Source organism: Primulina huaijiensis, chromosome 12, assembly GCF_012295235.1.
Source record: "Primulina huaijiensis isolate GDHJ02 chromosome 12, ASM1229523v2, whole genome shotgun sequence".
In the NCBI taxonomy this organism is placed as follows: Eukaryota; Viridiplantae; Streptophyta; class Magnoliopsida; order Lamiales; family Gesneriaceae; genus Primulina; species Primulina huaijiensis.
The window spans coordinates 5,944,807-5,966,130 of record NC_133317.1 but is presented as its reverse complement, the minus strand read 5'-3'; the positions used below and the strand labels follow the sequence as shown (position 1 = coordinate 5,966,130).

Below are 21,324 nucleotides of genomic sequence, written 5' to 3'. Positions count from 1 at the left end.
ATTGAGGGAATTCTGCAGAACTTTGCTGTAGATTTTGTTGGATGTGTTTGTTGTTTCCTTCTTTCTGATTATTCTTTCTGCTTTTGTCACACTCTACGGAGGAGTTTCAACCACATTCCACGATCGCTCACGTTGGGTCATGGTTCAACTCTTCATATCGTGCTTTTCTTGGACCAACTGCCTGCAACTTTTGTGGGCTTGGCATCTGTTAGGCTGTGGCTTGGAATTCCATGGACTTTGATAACTCTTGTGCTTAGCTTATTTTAGGTATAACACATATATAAAATTTATTTCGTAAAGTTATATAAATTTGGAATTTTAGAACCAGATAAACCTGATCGAATGTGAATCGGTCATGGTCCCAGTCCTAACAACACCTGTGGGGACCCGGACGCTAATCATGTTCTTAATTGTCATTGGGACTAATTAATCAATTATAATAAACAGGGTCTAAATATATTTTTTTTAAATATAATATCTAATGCGGAACGTAATGGAATAACTCTACTATACATATCAGTATAAGAGTAAAGTACAAGTCTTGTACTATATACAATCATTTACAAACTACTAAATATCAAGTGTTCAACCCTATCTCAGATCAAGTCCGTAGTCTCCACTCTAATCACGATCTCTCTCTTCAACTCCTCGATCCTGAACCTGTCCCACTTGTTGTCATGCACACATACAAACACGACAACAGCCGGATAACTCCGGTGAGAATAAATCCCAGTATAAATCAACGAAACATGCAATCATATAATTAATATAAAGCATGAAGCAGATATCAGATATATATCAAAATCTGAAACAAAATTAATATCAAGCTATCAATCATAATCGTGACTCCACGACTCAGACTAGACTCAATCCTAGTCTAGGGATCCCGGTTTCCAGAAGTTGGTATTCCTATATCGACCAACAGTAATAGAAGAAACTCCGATTCTATCCACGTCGATATAACCAAACATCCAGTGTCTTTACCTATCCGTCACAGACTGTGGCACTATCGCCAATACACTATCTTGTGACATTGTGCAATGTGCCCGTGGCGATCCCGCCACTATCAGATACTTCTGTCACAAGATCACTCGTCTAAACACATGCTCTCTATACATCCATAGAACAAGCATATCAAATCAAATCAATGCAAAGAATAACAAATAGTATGTGATTTAGGGAAACACAAGTATATCCTACTTGTGTCGATCTCCCAATACCACATTGACTTATACCTTTCGTTTGTAGTCGCGGTCTGAAGAAACGGAAGTTCTGAACTCAAGATTGTCTCTGTAAACCTGAAAGGACATATCGAGAATAATAATATCAACCTTCCATTCTCAATTCTACTGAATCTGATTAATCTGAATTTAATTCAAATCATCGACATAACGGCACAATCTCAATATCCCCGTAAATACCATATCAACATATATCAATTACCAATCATAACCCATATCCAATACAATCTCTAAGCCAGTCACAATTCAAATCTGTCCAATACCACTCAATATAATCTGAAAAATCATAACAAATTCGTAATCAATTTGTTTTTCAATCTGACTTCGATTCTATGATGTCTAACGTATCAAGAACATCATATAGAAATCCNATATGCGCGACCCGCCTCGGCGCATATGCGCGAGACATTATGTCTCAGCGCGTGCCTTCCCGTCAGCTCGCGCATATGCGCGCCCTTCTCGGCGCACAAGCGCCACAATCTCTGGAATCGACATCCTGAAATCCAGCCTCTCGCGCATATGCGCGCCCTGTCTCGTGCATATGCGCGAGAAGTTCTGTCTCGGACATACAGCTCACGAACAACTGGCGCATATGCGCCAGAACCTCTGGCCTCACTTTCCTCTTACTCATACATGATCTCCACTCATGCCTCGGAATGGTCCGTCTATTATCATATAAATTTATCGATAAATCATCTCAGATTAACAGGATAAAAATATCGGGCATTACAACACCGAAAATCGTTTTATGGGTTAGAACCTATAAAGAACAGATCGGACCAGTTCTCCTTTTTCTTAATTTTTTTAGAATTTAATTATTTATTATACTTATAAAATATTAAATTTTTGTTTTTGGTTATATATAAAATTAAATTTGATATTTTGATCATATGTATCTCATTGTTTAGATCTTAAACTTTTGTAAATACATATTTTTATTATTTATATAAACGTTTAAGAATTTTAAAATTTAAAGTATATTATTTTTTAATATTATATTATTATTTTATATAATATAATAGTGTTTCGTCTCGAACGTCCAGTCGAATCGATCTGATCGGATGAACTATTTTAACGTATACTGATTCGATCTCCTTTTTCATTTGAATTCCAGCCTTGCAACTTTGGTTCGTCGTTAGCTCGGTAAGGATTTTTTCCCCATTCTAATAAATGTAATTTTCTTTCTTTTTTTGTACTCAAGAGTCAAGATACATTGGTGGGTTCATTCCAGATATAATTTTTTTTAAAAAAAAATACACGAAAATTTTTGTGAGACGGTCTTATGGATCAATTTCGTGGGTTGAATATCTTATTTAGGTCATCCATGAAAAAGTATTACTTTTTATGCTAAGAGTATTATTTTTTTATTATGAATATCGGTAGAGTTGACCCGTCTCACAGATAAAAATTCGTGAGACCGTCTCACATCAGACTTACTCTTTTTTATAACATTGTTTAATATAATTTTATTTTGTTATTAAAAAATATTATACGTGATGATAATTATTATTAGACTAAAAAAATTCAAGAATGAATCTGTAAATATTTTATATATTGCCAAAAACTGAAAATATAGAGGTAAGATTGGAATTTGACAATATATATTAAAACTGCAACAAAACAAGATATATGATCAAAATTGTAATTTTTCAATTTTAAATTTTATTTCCCATTAAATTAAATTTAAAGCTATCACGCTAAAATGGAAAAAAAAAAAAAAAAAAAAAAAAAAAAAAAGAAAAAAGAAAACGGCTTGGATGTTATTTTATTTTTTTAATTTAAAATTGATGATCACAAGTTTTTTTCAATCCAAACCAGGGATTTACTAAAGAACTAAAATTAAAGCACGAAATTATGTACATCTCTAATTTCTCTCAACCAAGGGGAAGCCCTTCTTTTATCTAGCGTCACACCCCAAAAATTTGCATGAAATAAGAGAAGTCACTCATTCTTAAACTCCTCCTCAATATATAATCCAAAACTTTGTCAGAAATTCATTCTTTTCTCTTTTTTTCCCTTTACACAAACACAAAGAGAAGAAAAGAGAGACGTGCAGATCGACCAAGAGTTGGAAACAAAAACAATTCAAATGGCTCAGATCAAGCATCTCTTCCTAGCTGCAGCATGCCTTCTCCTCTGTGCCACCCAGACTCCCTCCGCTGAGGCTCGGAGACTCTTCGAGGTAAACGCCTTCTGCCGAACATCCAGCCACCCGCAACTCTGCACAAAAATGGTGAACGGCGCGAAAAACTGGCACGATGCTTCAGCTAATGCCATGAAGGCGACTCTCACCGCGGCTAAACGCCTCCAGTCCATGGCTCCTCTCTTGAAGCCGGCTGTAGCAAACTTGCTGCCGGTTAGCCGAAACTCGATCATGGACACTTGTGTCGAAGATTTCGACACCATTGTTTCGGATCTCGAAGAAAGCATAAAAGCTCTCGATGAGAATGACAAGGGCACCCTTTTAGTACACTTGAGCGCGGCTTATAACAGTGACTGCGAGGATGCGCTAAACGAGTTCGGGGTCGACTTCCCACTAAGCAAAATGGCGGGGTACTTGGCTAGAGAGGTTGATAATTGTTTGGCTGTTGTTCAGCAAATATGATAAAGTTTCAACCAAAAGATATGTTATATATATATATAGACACACTTAAGTACGTTCGTGTGTTTGCACGGACGTTAGGGTTTATTTGAATGTCTGAAGAGAATTGAAAGCCATTCTTTTCTCTGTTTCATGTCTTTTTAGGGTTTGTTCAATTGAGTCATGTCATATTTGATCGTGTCATTTGTAAGTGTTTGTTTTAATTTATTATCTTAATGAACATCATTTACGTTTACTTATCGAATTTTTAACTTTAGAACCACCTCATGATTAAAATTCACATCCAACCAAATAAGAAAAGAAATTTAATAGTAGGCACTCTGATCACTTTTTACTTGAGATTTGTATGATATATTCAATATATCATAAATCATTATATATGTGTAACGCATACGTGCAAGAATTTTAATATTTATTCACATGTTTTTCACAATAGGTTGAGATTAATTAAAAATTATATTATATATCTAAAGTCTACAAATGATAGTGTAATACACACGCGTGCACACAAATACATTATAATATAACGTATGCTTTGGAGGTTTATAATACAAGTTATACAGATATAAGGAAAATTGTTTTTTTCGTTCTCTATCTTCACCTCTCCGTGATTGTGGTCATACATGCATGTGTAATTTTTTGTTTTTTTAAATAATTTTAGTAATTTGTTTTGCGATTTTAGTCATTTTCCGGTGAGAGTGTGTAGATGTCAATGAACACATCAACACTAGCTATATCAAAACCACGTAGGCGCCATATAGGCCATAACTCCATGAAAAAAAGAAATAAAATTGTCAAGAAACAAAGATAGATGACTGAAGGTATACCGTAACGAACCAGACCTAATTCTAACTCCAGCTTAAATTAATTAAATTCTTATAAAAACATGGATTTTATGAGAACATCAATTTCTTTCTCGATGACCCTAACCATATAGTCAACTCCCTCGCCCTCTCCTCCGCCACCATCAACCCTTTCTGCGACGCCGCCAATGACAAAGCGGTCAGCACATCCATGGCCAAAGATGCCAAAATATGGGAGGAAGCCATGACAAATGTGCTCAAAGACACGCTAGTCAAGGCCATAGTCGACGGTATTGGATCGAATCTGTCCTCGGATTTGCAGCTACAGTCGAAGTAATCCATGGACAGCACATGCAATATTGAGATATATGAAAACATGGTTGCTGAGAAGAAACCATGAATGTCATTTTATCTGATTAAGATTGTCTCATTAATTTTGATTCAAATTAAATATATTTGGTGGTTTAGTTTAGTTACTATGTTTGCGTAATTATTCAACTATGGAAGTATCGCAAAATATTTTCCATGTTCTTTTGAACCATATGGAGTTTGTCGCCAATACAATAGCATTTAATGAATTAATATAATGCAATCTTACGTTTGCATGAATTCATTCCGATTATAGTGCACTGTTTCGACTTCCTATTTAAATTAATTTATAATTTTTTGTTCGATTAAATGATCAATATAATCTGACTTCTGATCACTGAAATCAAACTCTAATGATGTATAAATTGATAGCTCATGTAAATAAAAAGAAAATAAAAGTTAGTATATCAAAATAAAATTTTGNTATTACTGTGGAGAGACTTAATAGTCAGGGATGTACCAAAAGCAACACCAACCTTATAATTTTAATATAGGTATATTATGGTCCAATAATAAATTAATCCCAACAAATTTTTTTTGGTCGAAATCAGTAGGCGAGAACAAAAAGTTTTAGACATATTTTCCAAATTCTCCGCAGGAGAATAGACCCCAAGCAATTAGCATTCTCGGCGGCTTTGAGAATAACAATTGGAGTGTTTCCCATCTGTGGGGTTTACTGTATTTCTCAAGCCACGACGTCCCAACAAAATGGAACCAATATATCTTAACAGAGTTATGATTTTGTATATTGAAAGAAAAATTTCTCGTGATATTGATTTTGAGAATATAATTGATAGGTTTGTTCTTCTGAAAAATGGCTGATTGAGTCTAAAGTAGTATGTATAATTTTGTCGACGTAACTTGCGAATATTATCTTGTTTATGTTTGTTTTGTTTATATTATTTTGAAATTAAAGTTTTAGATTTTTCAAATTTTTGGTTTTCTATAATTTAGACGTGAAGCCTCTCAAAAAAAAAATTAAAATTTTGGGGGCTTATAATAACAAACTTTGGATACATATATACTTTTTNTTTATCTACTCATGACTTAAAAAAAACTATTATAAAAAAACATTTTTAATGTTTAGATTTTAATATAATCTCTCGAACTGGAAAAAAACGTATTTAACACCAAAATTTTTTTAATGCGTGCACATATCGTGTGAAAGAGCACTAGTAATTAATTAAATATAACTGTTAATATATATTGTATCAATATGTTTAATTCATTGATAGCTCATGTACTGTTGAATCTAAGTAAATTTATTTAATTTATTTTCACTTTACCTTTTTATTAAAAAATTTTTAAAAAACTAATTCACTTTACGTTTTTGAAGAATATACACATGAAAAAGTTGAAGAAAAGAATAAGAAAATCTTGTAATCACAATTGATACTTGAAATGATTTGTGATTTAAAACGTACCAAATTCCTCTGACTTTTGGAATTTTGCGCAATTAATTTTAAAAAAATCACGTTTCCGATTGAATTAATATTTAACCAAGCTCCATCGTGTTACTCAATAAGATTTCCAAAATTGATTTCTTAATTTCTGGAAATTTTAATTTTCGAGTATTTTTTTTAAAAAGAACTTGGAAACCAAATATCAAGTTTTTAAGAAAAATTTTATTTACAAAGAATACTTGTCACCATATATGCCAAATATATTGTGAAATGATTTTAATGTTAGTTTATCTANTTTTTTTTTTTTTTTTTTTTTCCAAATCTGATATCAAAATGTGAAACGCCGAACTTTAAGAAAAAGAATTGCGCCACTTCTCTTTACTTTATGCTACGAAACAAAAGTGTTACCAACAACTCACGATAAATATAAATAAAAAAAACATGGGAAATTATTTATTTATTTCTTGTTTTATGTTCTTCCTTGGGAAAAGCAACGTCCATCACATTCAAATAAATTTTATTAGATCATCTTATTTATTAATTTTATGAAACTATTTTATATTTTATTCGATTCATAAAAAATATTATTAATTTTTGTTCAAAAATTTTAATTTTTAATAAAATATAAATCGAATCGAACTATTTTGCGAATATAGACAGTGAGACCGTCCACCTTTAAATCAAACATTAAGCAAAAAATCAAATAAAAGCAACTCCCAAGCCCAAATCACGCGACTAATTACGCACACCCACACAGTCGCGTCCCGCTCAGAACCCGCCACGTGTCCCTAATTAACGATTATATATTAACGCATTCGCTTTGCTTTGCTTTTTCCATTTTCCCATTTCTTGCTTCCTTCTGTCGCTTATTTTTACTCTCTGAGAGAGTGTGTGTATTTTTTAAAATTATTATTATTGATTTCTGTTACTGAATCCTCGTTGATTCCAGTTTCAGGTACATAATTTGTAACTCATTTTCCTTCTTTCTTATTTTTTTGGGGGATTACAGAATTGATTTGATCATTTTGGATTGGTTCAAGTTATAACTTTAACTGCATGTTTACTGTTTGTTAGAATTCTTGAATTAGGTGGCCAGTTTCTACTATGAATTCGATAAGCATTTGCTTGAAGCCGTGAATTTTTTATTGTGGGCTTCAAGGAGTGGAAAATATTTCGTACTGCAATCGGTAAGATCAAGTTTTTTTGCAGAGGATAAGCTAAGCTCTGGCATTACAGTTTGCAATGTCATATCTTTATGCCTGTGGCTGTATGTGCTGCTATTTTTGACAGCGACTGTGGTGCATGATACTTTAAAATAGAGAATTTCTTGGTGTACGCGTATGGAAATATGCGACTCAATGGGAGAAAGGACGTTACATCTCTGAACATGATCTATGTTGTTGGTGTAATGGTGTTGAACATAATGACTTAGAGGTGGTGAATTTTTCATATTAATCTTGTAGGATTGAAAGAATATGAGCGGTGCTGTGGGGAATAACTTGCTGCTTCAGTATTACTTTTCTCCTACCAGACTCCAGCATAAGAGGAAAACCAATTCTTCGATTTCAATTTGGAGAAGTTCTTTTTTCCAGCCTCAAGCAAGTTCACCAAGACACCAATTGCCTTTATCAACTGAACTCCATGGCCAAAGATTAACTGTGAAAAAAAATATTTCACGGATGGGAAAGCAGCGTGCTGTTACGAGGTCGTCTCAGGCTGTTTTGGCCACTGATCCATCTTCTGAGGTGAGAGTTCCAAAATATATGTTTGCCATTTTGAGATGATAGTAATATCAAGCTAAGTCTAAATCAAATAGATTCACAAAACATGGTGAGAGAGAGCCTTTGTCTAATGCTTGCTAATATTAGTCAATGATCCTCATGATCACGATTTATCAGATTTTATGGTCCGTGGTTTTGTCACCATTGGAAGAAAAGATTCAAATTGTAAGGCTGAGAATAATTATCAAAGTATCAGCCAAAAAACCATGTTAAAATGACTGGTGGGTTTCAATGGTGAATGCGGCAAAGATGATTAATTGGACATTCATATGATTTTATTTGTTTTGCTTCCAGATGCTTGTCGAGAAATTCAACCTGGACGGAAATGTTGAATTACAGGTATCACAGTAAGATTTATCCTGAGAATGTCGATTACGGATTAATCATCATTCATCCTTCAACCCATGTTCTTAGTATACTCCTGGGATGATGGATCATATCATGTCTGTTTTTAACTGTGTAATATTGAATAAAAAAACAGGTTGAAGTAAGTAGCCCAACATCAGGATCAGTGGCAGTGGTCAATATTCAAGTAACAAACAGTGGAGACAGCCTTCTTCTACATTGGGGAGCTGTAAATCCCCAAAACAAGTATGTATAACTGGACTAAGAAATCTTAATCAACTAATATCTTCGAGCATCACTAGATTTGCAAACTAGTACCACCTGAAAATTTTCATTTTTTTTTGTTTTATCCAGAAATTGGATATTGCCTCAACGTCGTCCAGTTGGAACTATGGTGTATCAGAACGAAGCACTTAGGAGTCCTTTTGTGAAAGTATGTTTCAGATTGCAGCTTGAGTGAAACTAATTAAATGTGTTCTTAGACCACAGTAAGAATTGTTTTATGACTGATCTTTTAGATAAAATGATTCGATATGGTGATTTTTTCTTAGTTCGGATCAAGTGCAGTCCTGAAACTAGAGGTAGATGATCCTTCAATACAAGCTCTGGAGTTTATTATTTTTGATGAATCCCAAAATAAATGGTAAAACAACTTTATGTCCAAGAACTTTCGAGTCCATGCATTGAACCATTAAGTTAATACCAGCCCTTTGCACCAATCATGTTTCTAGGTACAAGAACAATGGCGGAAATATTCGTGTTCAATTACCAGATAGAGAATCAAGGACAAAAAGTGTTTCAGTCCCCGAGGATCTTGTGCAAATTCAGGCATATGTGAGGTGGGAAAGGAATGGAAAACAAATATATACCCCAGAACAAGAGAAGGTATGCTGTGCTTACCCTCTAGTTTTGGTGCAAGAACAAGCGTGATGCTTTTCTGTTCTGACGCCCCTTTTAATTTTTGGGATTTCTGGAGAAATTTGAATTCAAGCTCCTATTTTTCATTGCTTAAAGTTTAGTTCGTTCTTTTTCTTGTGAAACATAAAACAGATACTTCATGGATTTTTTTGGTCTGTGACTTTCAGTGTGTAAATTTGAGAAATTGAGCGTGAAATTGTACAATGTGAAACTGGTAAATATGTTTGATATCATCATCACAGACCATAAAATATTTTGCTGGGGTTCCAATTTTAAAAAACAAATGAATTTTCTCTAGAATTTGTAGCTTCAGAGAAACAATCTTCTGGAAATGTGCTCACAGAGAATTTGTAGCTTCAGAGAAACAAATGCGAAACTTGTAGTTTGTAGCTTCAGATACATGGAAATGTGCTCACTAGAATTTGTAAAATTCTGTGAACTTCGATAGTTTTTTATTGTTCGTGGCAACAATTTTGCTAATTTATTTATGGTCTGGAATATTTAGTTTGCTGTAGGATATTGCTTCTACTGTTGATTATGCATTTGATAAAATCCACAAAAACAGGAGGAATATGAGGCTGCTCGATTGGAGCTGTTTGAAGAAATAGCCAGGGGTTCTTCAATTCAGGACCTTCGAACAAAGTTAACGAGCAAAAATGATATAAGAGAGAGCAAGGAGAAACTTGTTTCAGGAACAAAGAGCAATATTCTAGATGATCTTGTTCAAATACAAGCGTATGTAAGATGGGAAAAAGCAGGCAAGCCAAACTATTCTCCAGAACAGCAACTAGTAAATTTCAAATCTCTCAGATGCTATATAAATTTGATACTGAATGACAAATAGTTTGTTTGCGTCCAATATGTTTTTTGTTCTGCTAAATACAGTGGGGTTGCACATGGATTGTTCTCAGTGCTTGTTTCAAGTCTTTCTTTTAATCTAGTGTTGTATATTCAACAGAAAGAATTTGAAGAAGCAAGAAAAGAGTTGCAGGTTGAGCTAGACAAGGGATCTTCCCTTGAGGACATACAAAAGAAAATAGTCAAAGGAGAGATAAAAACTCAAGTTGCGAAGCAACTGGCAAAAAAGAAATTTTTCATGGTGGAACGAATTCAACGCAAGAAAAGGGATGTAATGCTGCTTTTGACTAAGTTTTCCTCCGAGCCAAAAGAACTAAAGGTCTCCTCAGAAACAAACGTGCTCTCTGAAGTTCAACAGTTTGTGAAGGAAAAAGAGAATCACATTGCTGACCCTGTTTTGTGCAAAACAATTTATAAGATTGCTGATAGGGAACTTCTGGTGAATAAGCAACATAATATCATTTTTCGAGTTAAGAATTATGTCAAGTTTTTTTGATATTTTCTTTTTCAAAAGGTGCTTGTAGCAAAGCCCTCTGGCAAGACGAAAGTTTATCTAGCAACGGATCTTCCGGAATCTGTTGTTCTTCATTGGGCTTTATCTGAAAGACCTGGACAATGGGCAGTATGTGTAAAAGATTTTTCGTAGATTTTGAATCTTTCGTGTTAATTTAGAAAGTGAACCTGTTTTAAGCTTGGTGAATTGTTGCCAAGAACTGATAAAGACAGTTGGAAATTATTCAGGCTCCTCCTCTAAGTGTTCTGCCGGCTGATTCAGTTTCTTTGACTAAGGCTGCTGAAACAAAATTTTCAACCAATTCTGTTGATAATCAACCTTACAAGGTTTGTCAAAGAAAAGTTCGTTTGAATGAGTAGCTTTTAAGATTAATTTCAAATCAATGAGCTATGTGAGATTCATTTCATTATCTATTTGACTCACAGGTTCAATCATTAGAAATCACAATTGATGATGAAAAATATGTGGGAATGCCATTTGTTCTTTTTTCTGATGGGAAATGGATAAATAACAGTGGGTCAGACTTTTACATCGACTTTAGAGCTGAATCTCGGAAGGTTCAAAAGGTTGTTATTTGAATTCTGGTGATTCTGTCTTCACAAACTATCATGTAGTCTCATATGTTGCTTTACATTTATGGTATTGCCAACCTATTCTAAATATTCTGCTCATGAAAGGATGCTGGGGATGGCAGAGGGACATCAAAAGCTCTGTTAGGTAAAATAGCAGAATTAGAGAGTGAAGCACAGAAGTCCTTTATGCATCGGTGAGCAATCTCTACTGACTGAGGCGCCCCTTATTTCCTCTAATTATTTGCTTCTCGATTTTTTAAATCTATAGGGACGTAACTATTTCCAAAGAAAATAAGTTTTTCTTGCACCTTCAGCTTCGACTGGTGATGCACTTGCCTGCTGTTTCCAATTTCCTTCCTCAGATTATTGTTATTTTAGTTTTTTTCAATCTTCTGATTCGCTTCTTAGCATAGTTCTGATTTAGACTTGTGCATCCCCTTCTGAATACTGGAAATTGACTTTTTAACTTGAGGGAAAATTCTTTGTAACGTACATGTTTTCTGTTTGTCTCCTAATCCATCTGAAATGCTGTTAGATAGTAACACATTTTAATTTCTTAGAAGCTGATGGTTGTTGTGTTATATTAAGAGGGCATGCAATAAACTTTCCTGCAGATTCAATATTGCTGCAGACTTGATGGAAGAAGCGACAAATGCTGGTGAACTCGGTCTTGCTGCGATTCTCGTGTGGATGAGATTCATGACTACTAGACAACTCGTATGGAACAAAAATTACAATGTAAAACCACGGTAAGATTTCTACGAATTCTCTTTGCATGATTTTATAGATGTATTTTGGACGTCTGGAAATTTGAATAGAGCTAATTGTATGCCCCGAGAATTTCCTCACACATCTGTTCTAATAGTTTACTGTTTTTTTACGTTATGAAAAAAGAATTTTTTTGTGTAGTATTTAAAATTTGTTCGTTCTCATGAATCTTTTGGTGGGCAGTGAAATAAGCAAAGCTCAGGACAGGCTTACGGATTTGCTACAGAAAGTCTACGGAAGTTATCCACACTATCGTGAAATTACACGTATGATTATGTCTACTGTTGGTCGTGGAGGTGAAGGTGATGTTGGGCAACGTATAAGGGATGAAATTTTAGTCATTCAGGTCTTCTTCAGTAGTGTTCTGTTTTGCTCCATCATTTTTCTTCGTTATTTTTTTATTTTTTTAAAATTCGTAATTTTTGGATTTTGATGATGTTTCATGGTTTAAAATTGAACCGCAGAGAAACAATGACTGCAAGGGTGGGATGATGGAGGAATGGCATCAAAAGTTACACAATAACACCAGTCCAGATGATGTTGTAATTTGTCAGGTATCTAGAAAGTCAATCTAGTTTCTCATCACATATAACAATATCTTTGGTAGAATTTATACCATATATGTGATTTCTTTTGTATCATACTAATGATATTTGTGCATCACAGGCATTGATTGACTATATTAAGAGTGACTTTGACATTAGTATTTACTGGAAGACCTTAAATGATAATGGCATAACAAAAGAGCGCCTTCTTGGTTATGACCGTGCGATCCACAGTGAACCAAATTTTAGAAGAGATCAGAAGGATGGACTGTTGCGTGATCTTCAAAATTACATGAGAACTCTGAAGGTCAGAGTATGATCAATGGTTGAAATGATATATTAAGTTGCTGGAACATGGTGATTGATTCCAATCTGCATGATGTATGCAGCTAAATTTCTAAAACTTAATGCATTTAGCAGAGTACATAAATATAATATTTACTCTAGCTGCTCGAAACTGTTACTTTAAATTTTGTGAGAGAATTAATGTCCGAGAAAAGTTCAAAATTTAAGGAGACTTTTTCTGTTTTTCTAATCTTGGCCTGAAGGAGATTGTTTCTGTGAAGCATTCTTCCCTTTATTATTGGGCCTTTCTCCAAATTTTAATCTAACGTGTACACGAGTGCAGGCAGTTCACTCAGGGGCAGATCTAGAGGTTGCTATAGCAAATTGTATGGGATACAAAACTGAGGTAATGCATTCAACGTGACTTAATTGTTACTAATTTTCTTTACTTTTAATGTACGTGTGTTACTAACTCATATCAGGGACAAGGATTCATGGTTGGAGTGCAGATAAATCCAGTACCCGGTCTGCCATCCGGATTTCAGGTGATATTAAACAAAAACATTTAAATAATGATTCAATAATTGGCTTATTCAATAATAAATAAAAGCTTTTTGTATTGTTGTTATTGATATAGGAACTTCTTCAATTTATTCTGGTAAATATTGAAGAGAAAAATGTTGAAGCCCTTCTTGAGGTACATCAATTTTGTTGGTGGTTTCGACTTTCCTTTCCCCAAACCGCTAATTCAGTGAACCATCAAAGCACTGTTATATTTTTTGTTCTCCTGGATATGGGGAATATTACTACATTCAGGGATTGCTAGAGGCTCGGGAGGAGCTTAGACCGATGCTTTCCCAATCCAACGAACGGCTTAGGGATCTTATATTCCTGGATATTGCCCTTGATTCTACAGTTAGGACAGCTGTAGAACGTGGATATGAAGAACTGAGCAATGCAAGTCCTGAGGTGTGTTTTGCCAAATTGATTACATTTATCTATGTAACTTTATATTTTGTTAAATCTTTCACTCTTTAAATGATTTTTCATGCTCGTGTCCCTTCATTTTGGATTATATTCATCCACAGAAAATCATGTACTTCATCTCTCTTGTCATTGAAAACCTTGCGCTTTCAGTGGACAATAATGAGGACCTTATTTACTGCTTGAAGGTGAGGTTGAGTTTGAACAAAACATATACATCACTGCTGCTTTTTTGTTTTAACCTCCAATATTTCATTATTCATTTTCTTTTGGCAAGGGATGGAATCTGTCTTTGACCATGTTGAAGTCCAGCGAAGATCACTGGGCAATGTTTGCCAAATCAGTCCTTGACAGAACAAGACTTGCACTTGCAGGCAAGGCCGAGTCATTACATCAACTACTGCAACCATCTGCCCAGTATCTGGGTGCACTGCTTGGCGTGGATCAGGGAGTAGTATGTGATCATAGATATTAAACAGGGTCCTTTTTTCACCGTCTGCGGTGGCTTATAGAGTAAATATCTATAATTGCTTCATGTAGGTCAATATTTTTACTGAAGAAATTATTCGGGGTGGGTCAGCTGCTTCATTGTCCTCGCTTCTTAATAGACTCGATCCGATTCTCCGACAAACCGCCCATCTAGGAAGGTCGATATGTTATGTTCTGTTTTTTCAATCTAAATAGCTTTTATCTTTGTTTGATGCATCAATCTAAACCACATTCTTTTTAGATGAAAACCTCACAAATTTTATTACCAGAATCCCATTTTATTTGCTCAGTTCAGGCATTTATTTAGCGCACATGAATCCTTACATTAGGATTTTCCTGATGATATGAGTTTTATGTTCTGAAACAGCTGGCAGGTCATTAGCCCCATTGAAGCTATTGGATATGTTGTTGTGGTTGATGAGTTGCTGTCCGTCCAGAACAAATCTTTCTCAAAACCAACAATTTTGGTGGCCAAATCTGTTAGAGGGGAAGAAGAAATTCCTGATGGTGCTGTGGCAGTACTGACCCCAGATATGCCTGATGTTCTATCCCATGTTTCTGTTCGAGCACGGAACAGTAAGGTAGTATTTTGTTAGCTTCTGGGTTTCAAAAGTGTGATTGCTGACAATCAAAAGTCCCGGTGACATGCTGTTTGAGTTCTCTCCTTGTGTAGGTTTGTTTCGCCACATGCTTTGATTCCAAGATATTGGCCGATATCCAGGCAAATGAAGGAAAGTTATTACTCTTAAAACCTTCATCTGCAGATGTAGTATACAGGTATTTTGTGGTGGAAATTAATTAGCTGCTGACTTGCTTTTGTATTCCAGATAAAAATTATATTTGTTTCATTTTTTTCTTTATTCGGGTTTTGTACTCTTGGTCAAATCTAAACTTTAAAGCTGACAAACTTTACCATTTATGCGGAGATGAATGTTTCCCTTTTACATTAACTGCAGCGAGATGCAAGAGGATGATCTAGAAAGTTCAGTTGACTCCAAAATTGTTTCTTCTGCACCACCTGTGGCTTTGGTTAGAAAGCAATTTGCTGGAAGATATGCAATACGTTCTGAGGAATTTACCAGTGATATGGTCAGCCCATAGTACTGTTGAGAATATTATTTCATTCTTATGCTTAGTATGTAGCAGAATGAAATATGAACTACAAATGTTATTGAAGATTCAGTTGTCTTGTGTTAAGCATTGCAAAATTGTATCTGTACAGGTTGGAGCTAAATCACGCAATATTGCTCATCTTAAAGTGAAAGTGCCGAGTTGGATCAATGTTCCAACTTCTGTTGCCTTGCCATTTGGTGTCTTTGAAACAGTCCTTTCAGATGATTTGAACGAGGTCATTTCGTGCATCCCATGTTTACTCCTATCCTTTTGTTTGTTTTCGCCAAATAAAGTAAAAATTTTGCATGATTTATTTGGAATGACACATGTATCTTAAATTCCATGCATTTTCTTCTCATTCCTTTATCTTACTGCTAGAATAGAATTTTTATTTCACCTAGGAAAGTTCTATCATTTCTGTAAGAGCCTCTAACTTTAAGAATGAGAATTTTAGATTTTTACGAAAAAGGTATTATCGCAGTTTGGAGCAAACTGAGGTTGAAGGAATATCCTTGGTTGGCATCTACTTGTTAATAAATTGTTGCTTTCTTCTGTTTCTTGTTAAGTAGTTGTCATTATTCCTGTTCTAGATGCTTTACATATTAGACATTGCAATAAATTGGAGAAAAATGTTACTTTGTCAGTTATATAAACAATGCCATGTGCCTTGGCTGACACTGGGTCACCTCCAAGTTTAACTGACACGAAGTTTGTTCTCTGTGTGATCAATTTTCTTGTATTAGGTGGTTTCTTTGGATGTACTTGTTTGCACATTTCTGAAATATGTGTCAACTCAGTAATAAAATGAATCAATCTGGCAGAATTGTGAAGTTGTCATGTTTTGCAGGTAGTGGCTACTAAGCTGCAAGTTCTAAAAACTAAATTAGATGGAGGGGATTTCAGCGCTCTCGGTGAAATTAGAGACACGGTTCTTGAACTTTCAGCTCCACCTCAGTTGGTATGTTCTTCTTGGACCACCACTTGGTTTGATGATAAACGAACTTCAAATATTTGTCAGAAAGAGATACCTGCAGGCACATCTATTCCAGTTTTAGTTTGAGAGCATTTCCTTTCCTTTCAAATCAATTGCTTCTAACTATGAATTTGATCTCAAAGGCTAGATTCTGAACCTAAGTTTTGGTGATTGAATGTATATGATTATTTTTTTGGAGAAGATGACCAAGTTATCGGGAATTGACCCCATTCTTGTTGAAAAAATTGATTCCACATCCAAATGTCAGGTGAATATTACTTGCATAATCTTGTTCCAGGTCAAAGAGCTTAAAGATGTGATGCAACAGTCGGATATGCCTTGGCCTGGGGATGAAGGTTCACAAAGATGGGAACAAGCATGGATGGCCATAAAGAAGGTGAGCATTTACAATACCTTACTCTTTTTACGGTGAATTTCTTCTGGTTTCCTCTACATTCTGCTGATTATTTTAGTATGGCCTTATACTTCATCATTATATGTGTTTTTAGGTATGGGCTTCTAAATGGAACGATAGGGCATACTTCAGCACAAGAAAAGTGAAACTTGATCATGACTATCTTTGCATGGCGGTCCTTGTCCAAGAAATAATAAATGCTGATTACGCATTTGTTATCCACACTACTAATCCTTCTTCTGGGGATTCATCTGAAATATATTGTGAGGTACCCCAGATTATGTCCTCTCACTTTAAATGTTTGGTGTCAATTATATGGCAAATAAGAGGGAAGTGTTGATTTATAAGTGACTTGGACATATCTTTGTACCTTTTATATACAGATTCTAAAGAGAAAGACATGCCTTGTTAAATATTCTATGGCTACAACTTGAACTCCCACTGAATCTTTACCAAAGGCTTGTAACCTTGGATGAGCAGTGTCTCTCGATGCTTTTATATATGCATGTCCTGAGTAATTTATACATCTCATCTAATAGGTGGTTAAGGGGCTTGGAGAGACACTGGTGGGAGCGTATCCAGGCCGTGCTTTGAGCTTTGTTTGCAAGAAAAATGATCTCAATTCTCCTCAGGTAAATCAATTATCTCGGACTCGAAGCCACTTCTGAATATTATCCCATTTAGATTATGAACTATCTTGATAGTGAAATTGTGATCCGCCTTTTTTATTAGGCCATCCATTTTTTAAAAATGGAATCGGTGAAATTGTTGTTTTAGTGCTTGAGAAATTACCGGCAAGAGGCTTCATGAAAAGATGATGTGTGTGATTTGTGTTCAGTACACGGAGCCTAACTCTGTACATATACATCCTTTGAACCTTTTCAGATTTTGGGTTACCCCAGCAAACCTGTTGGCCTTTATATAAAGCGGTCTATGATATTCAGGTCAGATTCAAATGGTGAAGATCTAGAAGGTTATGCTGGTGCTGGGCTCTATGATAGGTAGCACTTAACAGAATTTATAGAATTGATGAGCTTATGTTTTTTTTTTTAAATTGTGATTCACCTTTATACATGTTTTTTTATCGTTTCTTACAGCGTGCCAATGGATGAAGAGGAGGAAGTAGTGCTTGATTACTCATCTGACCCATTGATTGTCGACAATAACTTCCGGTGTTCAATCCTCAGCACCATAGCCCAAGCAGGAAGTGCTATTGAGGATATTTATGGATCGGCACAAGATGTTGAAGGTGTCTTTAAGGATGGTAAGATCTATGTTGTCCAAACGAGACCTCAGATGTGATCAGGCATGGTCAAACATCATATATATGAAGAATTTGTCCATGGATCGATATACTGCAGGACTTGAATTATATACACTCTAAACATAGCTTAGTTTTATGGAACTCAGTCATCATGTACCAGTAATAAAGAACATTGCATTTGGCATAAGCTTTAGAATCCCAAAATAACTCTCAATTACTTGCAGCATTACACAGGCATGGAGGATAACTAATATATTTCTTGATGAAGTACTCATTGAAGCGTGTTCAAATTTGTAGTTTATACATTTGCACATATTTGTGTAGGAAAAAAAGTCTTGATGACTGAAAAAAATAGGCGCCGGTTGTTTTTTTCAAAAAGTTTGAACTAATGAAAAATGGCTAACGATTATATTCTTACTTTAACACGTTCCAACATGCAAATATCGGAGACAAGAAATGTATAAGTGGGACGATATCCTAGTCAAATATATAAATTTTAGTTGGTATCAGACAATAAATGATACAGAATACCAACTCGATGAAATAAATATAAGTGACTTTGCACATGATATGCTTTGAACTTGTAACTTTTGGCGTTGATATCATGCTAAAAATCGTTTTAAAAAGAAAATTTGAACTTGAAGGAGTGGTCTCTTACGAAAAGATTTATTTTTTTACCACATGAGCTGCTTGGAATTAAAGAACAGAGAAACGTCCAAACTAAATTGGACAAAATTATTAAATTGTAAGATCGTTATGAAGCATTGAAGACACAAATAAATTTTATTAGGCGCGCATAGTGGTGGATGCGCGTTGGGTTTTGTCCGGTTCGGTAGTTATAATCGGGTATCCGGCATGTTGGGTAGAAAAAAATACCAACTATGACCCGAATCATATCGGACTAAATGCGTTATTTAAAAAATATTTTGATTTCATAATTTATAACAAAAAATTATAAAAAGAGATGTCTTCAAAATATATATGTAGATGACTTATTAGTTACATTAGTTTAAATAATCTGTGAGAAAGTAATTTAATATGAATTCTATATATTTATATACTTTCAACCAAAAACTAAAAAGAATTTTTTAATAAAGTAAACAAGTTTGGTCTTGATCTTTTTTAAATATTATGATTTGAAAATTTAGATAATTGAGTTGCCATTACTTCTATACTTTCATTATTTCGATATAATATTAGTTTGATTTTTTTTAATATAATGTTGTGATGGATAGTAGGTTTATTTAATTAATTAATAGTTATTGTATAGTAATACATTTAAAAATATTTAAACAAAATTAAATTTTATAAGACAAACGATCGAGTATTGTTTAGGAAATATCATACCCGATCCGAACATGATATATATATAATCAGGGTCGGATATTACACGAATTAAATTTTTTCGAAAAATAACCTAACACGATCGGGTAAATACTCAGTCGACTATTGGGTTGGGTATCGAGTACCAATACCCGAATGTCCACCCTAGGCACAAAGTGACTAAATTGAAACATCATCGTTAAAACTTGAACAACACAATGCAAGAAAGGTTAGCAAGACTAACAAAAGTAATTTTAAGTTTTTTTTTTAGTCTACCTAGGAAGACATTCCTTTGACCCCACAGTCCTTGTTTCATCTAAAATCATTATATCTCCTGAAGTCTGAAAGAAATGATATTTTTTACTATTTGTTCTTCTTTTATGAACCCATTTGCTTGATTAGAGTGATAAAAAAAAGTCGATATTAATAGGTATTTAGCCAATTCATCATTATATATTAAAAAAAATTTCAAGATTTATCTGATGATCTTTACCGAAGACTAAAATTTATTTAGTTCATTCCAATATCAATATGCTCTTATCCTCTTATAAAAGGATACAAATTATCAATATTTAATCGATCTGAAATACGCGAGCATAATCGTCATCGTTGAAACATTTTATTTGGTATCCACTAATTTCTGAATGGATCCATTCTTGTGTAAAGTCGTAATCCATGTTTTCCGGAAGTGGGTCAATGTTTTTAACATATGTTTAACTTAAAAAGCTAAAGCTGGATGAGTTTTGCATTTGGTCAATCTTATCCCTGGTTAATATTGTACGTACATGCATCAACCATACCTAATTACACTGATGACAAGATCAAGAAATCAGGCGGAATAAAGTTCAAACCTAATCATGGTTGATGCCTCAAAAATCAAAAGAATTTGTGTATTTAACACCATCATCTTGTGCATCGATCATCGTGATTCAATGGAGCATAATTCACCTAGCATGCCCATTATGACATTTTCCAAAAGAAAGATAGGGCACAAAAACACTCTCTATTATGCTTTTCCTTTTCAACACTATTCAATCATGGCTTAGGAAAATCTCCACTTTGGGCTTATTTATGAATATGTTAGCTTATAAATCTTCATCATCTTGGCATGTAAAGATGGGACATAATGATTGTTTAACCCAATCTCTTAAGGATTTTATGATCTTTTTTCCATTGACAATGCACTTTGAAAGTAAACTTTGACATAAACTCAATGTCTCTCATTGTATCAAGATGAATCTTTCCAACATGCTTATATCCTCATTCACATGCACCACATGCACCCTAGAAAACTTTACAGGGGGGTCACCTATGCCAAAATTACCTAAGTCAAGCACACTTAATGTAAGGCCCGAGATTTTATCATTTTAATCCGAGATTATTTAATTTATGAATTTTGGAATGTTGAGTCATATTCCATGGTTTTACAATTCCATAAGATTGAAATTAAATTAAAATATTGAGCGGGGGCCGTTTTGCAAATAGTGAAAAGTTGAGGGACTAAAGTGCAAATATTGGAAGTTGAATGGGACACATGTCTTGCCATGCACTTCAACGTGTAAACCATCTATCCAAATTCAGATTTCCAGTAACGAGTTGAGAGAACCATAGCCTAAACCCTCAAGCTTCTTCATGTGTTAGAAATTTGATTTTTCAAGTACCGGCGATCTAATTTTTTTTCCGAGCACAGTTCTGAGATCCTCTCGTCAAGAGCTACACAAGGACGTAAGTTTTATTATGTTCTGTTATCATTTGAAAT

The 21,324-nt window shown here is 34.5% G+C and overlaps 1 protein-coding gene across 3 annotated transcripts; it reads left to right on the top strand.

The window, feature by feature from the left end:
* The first annotated feature begins 7,254 nt into the window (after positions 1-7,254).
* LOC140989617 (alpha-glucan water dikinase, chloroplastic-like) lies at positions 7,255-18,429 on the top strand. 3 transcript variants are annotated; one of them, XM_073458903.1, is made up of 35 exons: positions 7,255-7,373; positions 7,493-7,605; positions 7,882-8,163; positions 8,494-8,538; positions 8,681-8,790; positions 8,899-8,977; positions 9,096-9,187; positions 9,276-9,429; positions 10,028-10,252; positions 10,421-10,759; positions 10,835-10,942; positions 11,062-11,160; positions 11,260-11,400; positions 11,512-11,600; positions 12,021-12,155; positions 12,358-12,520; positions 12,639-12,728; positions 12,841-13,026; positions 13,348-13,410; positions 13,487-13,549; positions 13,642-13,701; positions 13,821-13,973; positions 14,093-14,176; positions 14,266-14,442; positions 14,529-14,635; positions 14,845-15,058; positions 15,151-15,254; positions 15,434-15,566; positions 15,700-15,825; positions 16,438-16,548; positions 16,862-16,960; positions 17,073-17,246; positions 17,518-17,610; positions 17,864-17,979; positions 18,076-18,429. In XM_073458903.1, the coding sequence occupies exons 3-35, from the start codon at positions 7,894-7,896 to the stop codon at positions 18,278-18,280; spliced, it is 4,407 nt and encodes a 1,468-aa protein (XP_073315004.1). In that variant the 5' UTR covers positions 7,255-7,373; positions 7,493-7,605; positions 7,882-7,893; the 3' UTR covers positions 18,281-18,429. The 3 variants fall into 3 exon arrangements, with proteins under 3 accessions (XP_073315004.1, XP_073315006.1, XP_073315005.1); XM_073458904.1 differs by having other exon boundaries at positions 7,264-7,373; positions 7,507-7,605; XM_073458905.1 differs by lacking the exons at positions 8,899-8,977; positions 9,096-9,187.
* The last annotated feature ends 2,895 nt before the right edge of the window (positions 18,430-21,324 follow it).

What these genes read in the sequence shown, in the direction of transcription:
- LOC140989617 (XM_073458903.1), top strand. Translation starts at nt 7,894, where the DNA reads ATGAGCGGTGCTGTGGGGAATAACTTGCTGCTTCAGTATTACTTTTCT. An exon ending in GTCTGCCATCCGGATTTCAG is followed by an intron (nt 13,550 to 13,641) that starts GTGATATTAAAC and finishes TTATTGATATAG; the next exon opens with GAACTTCTTCAATTTATTCT. An exon ending in CAAACCGCCCATCTAGGAAG is followed by an intron (nt 14,636 to 14,844) that starts GTCGATATGTTA and finishes GTTCTGAAACAG; the next exon opens with CTGGCAGGTCATTAGCCCCA.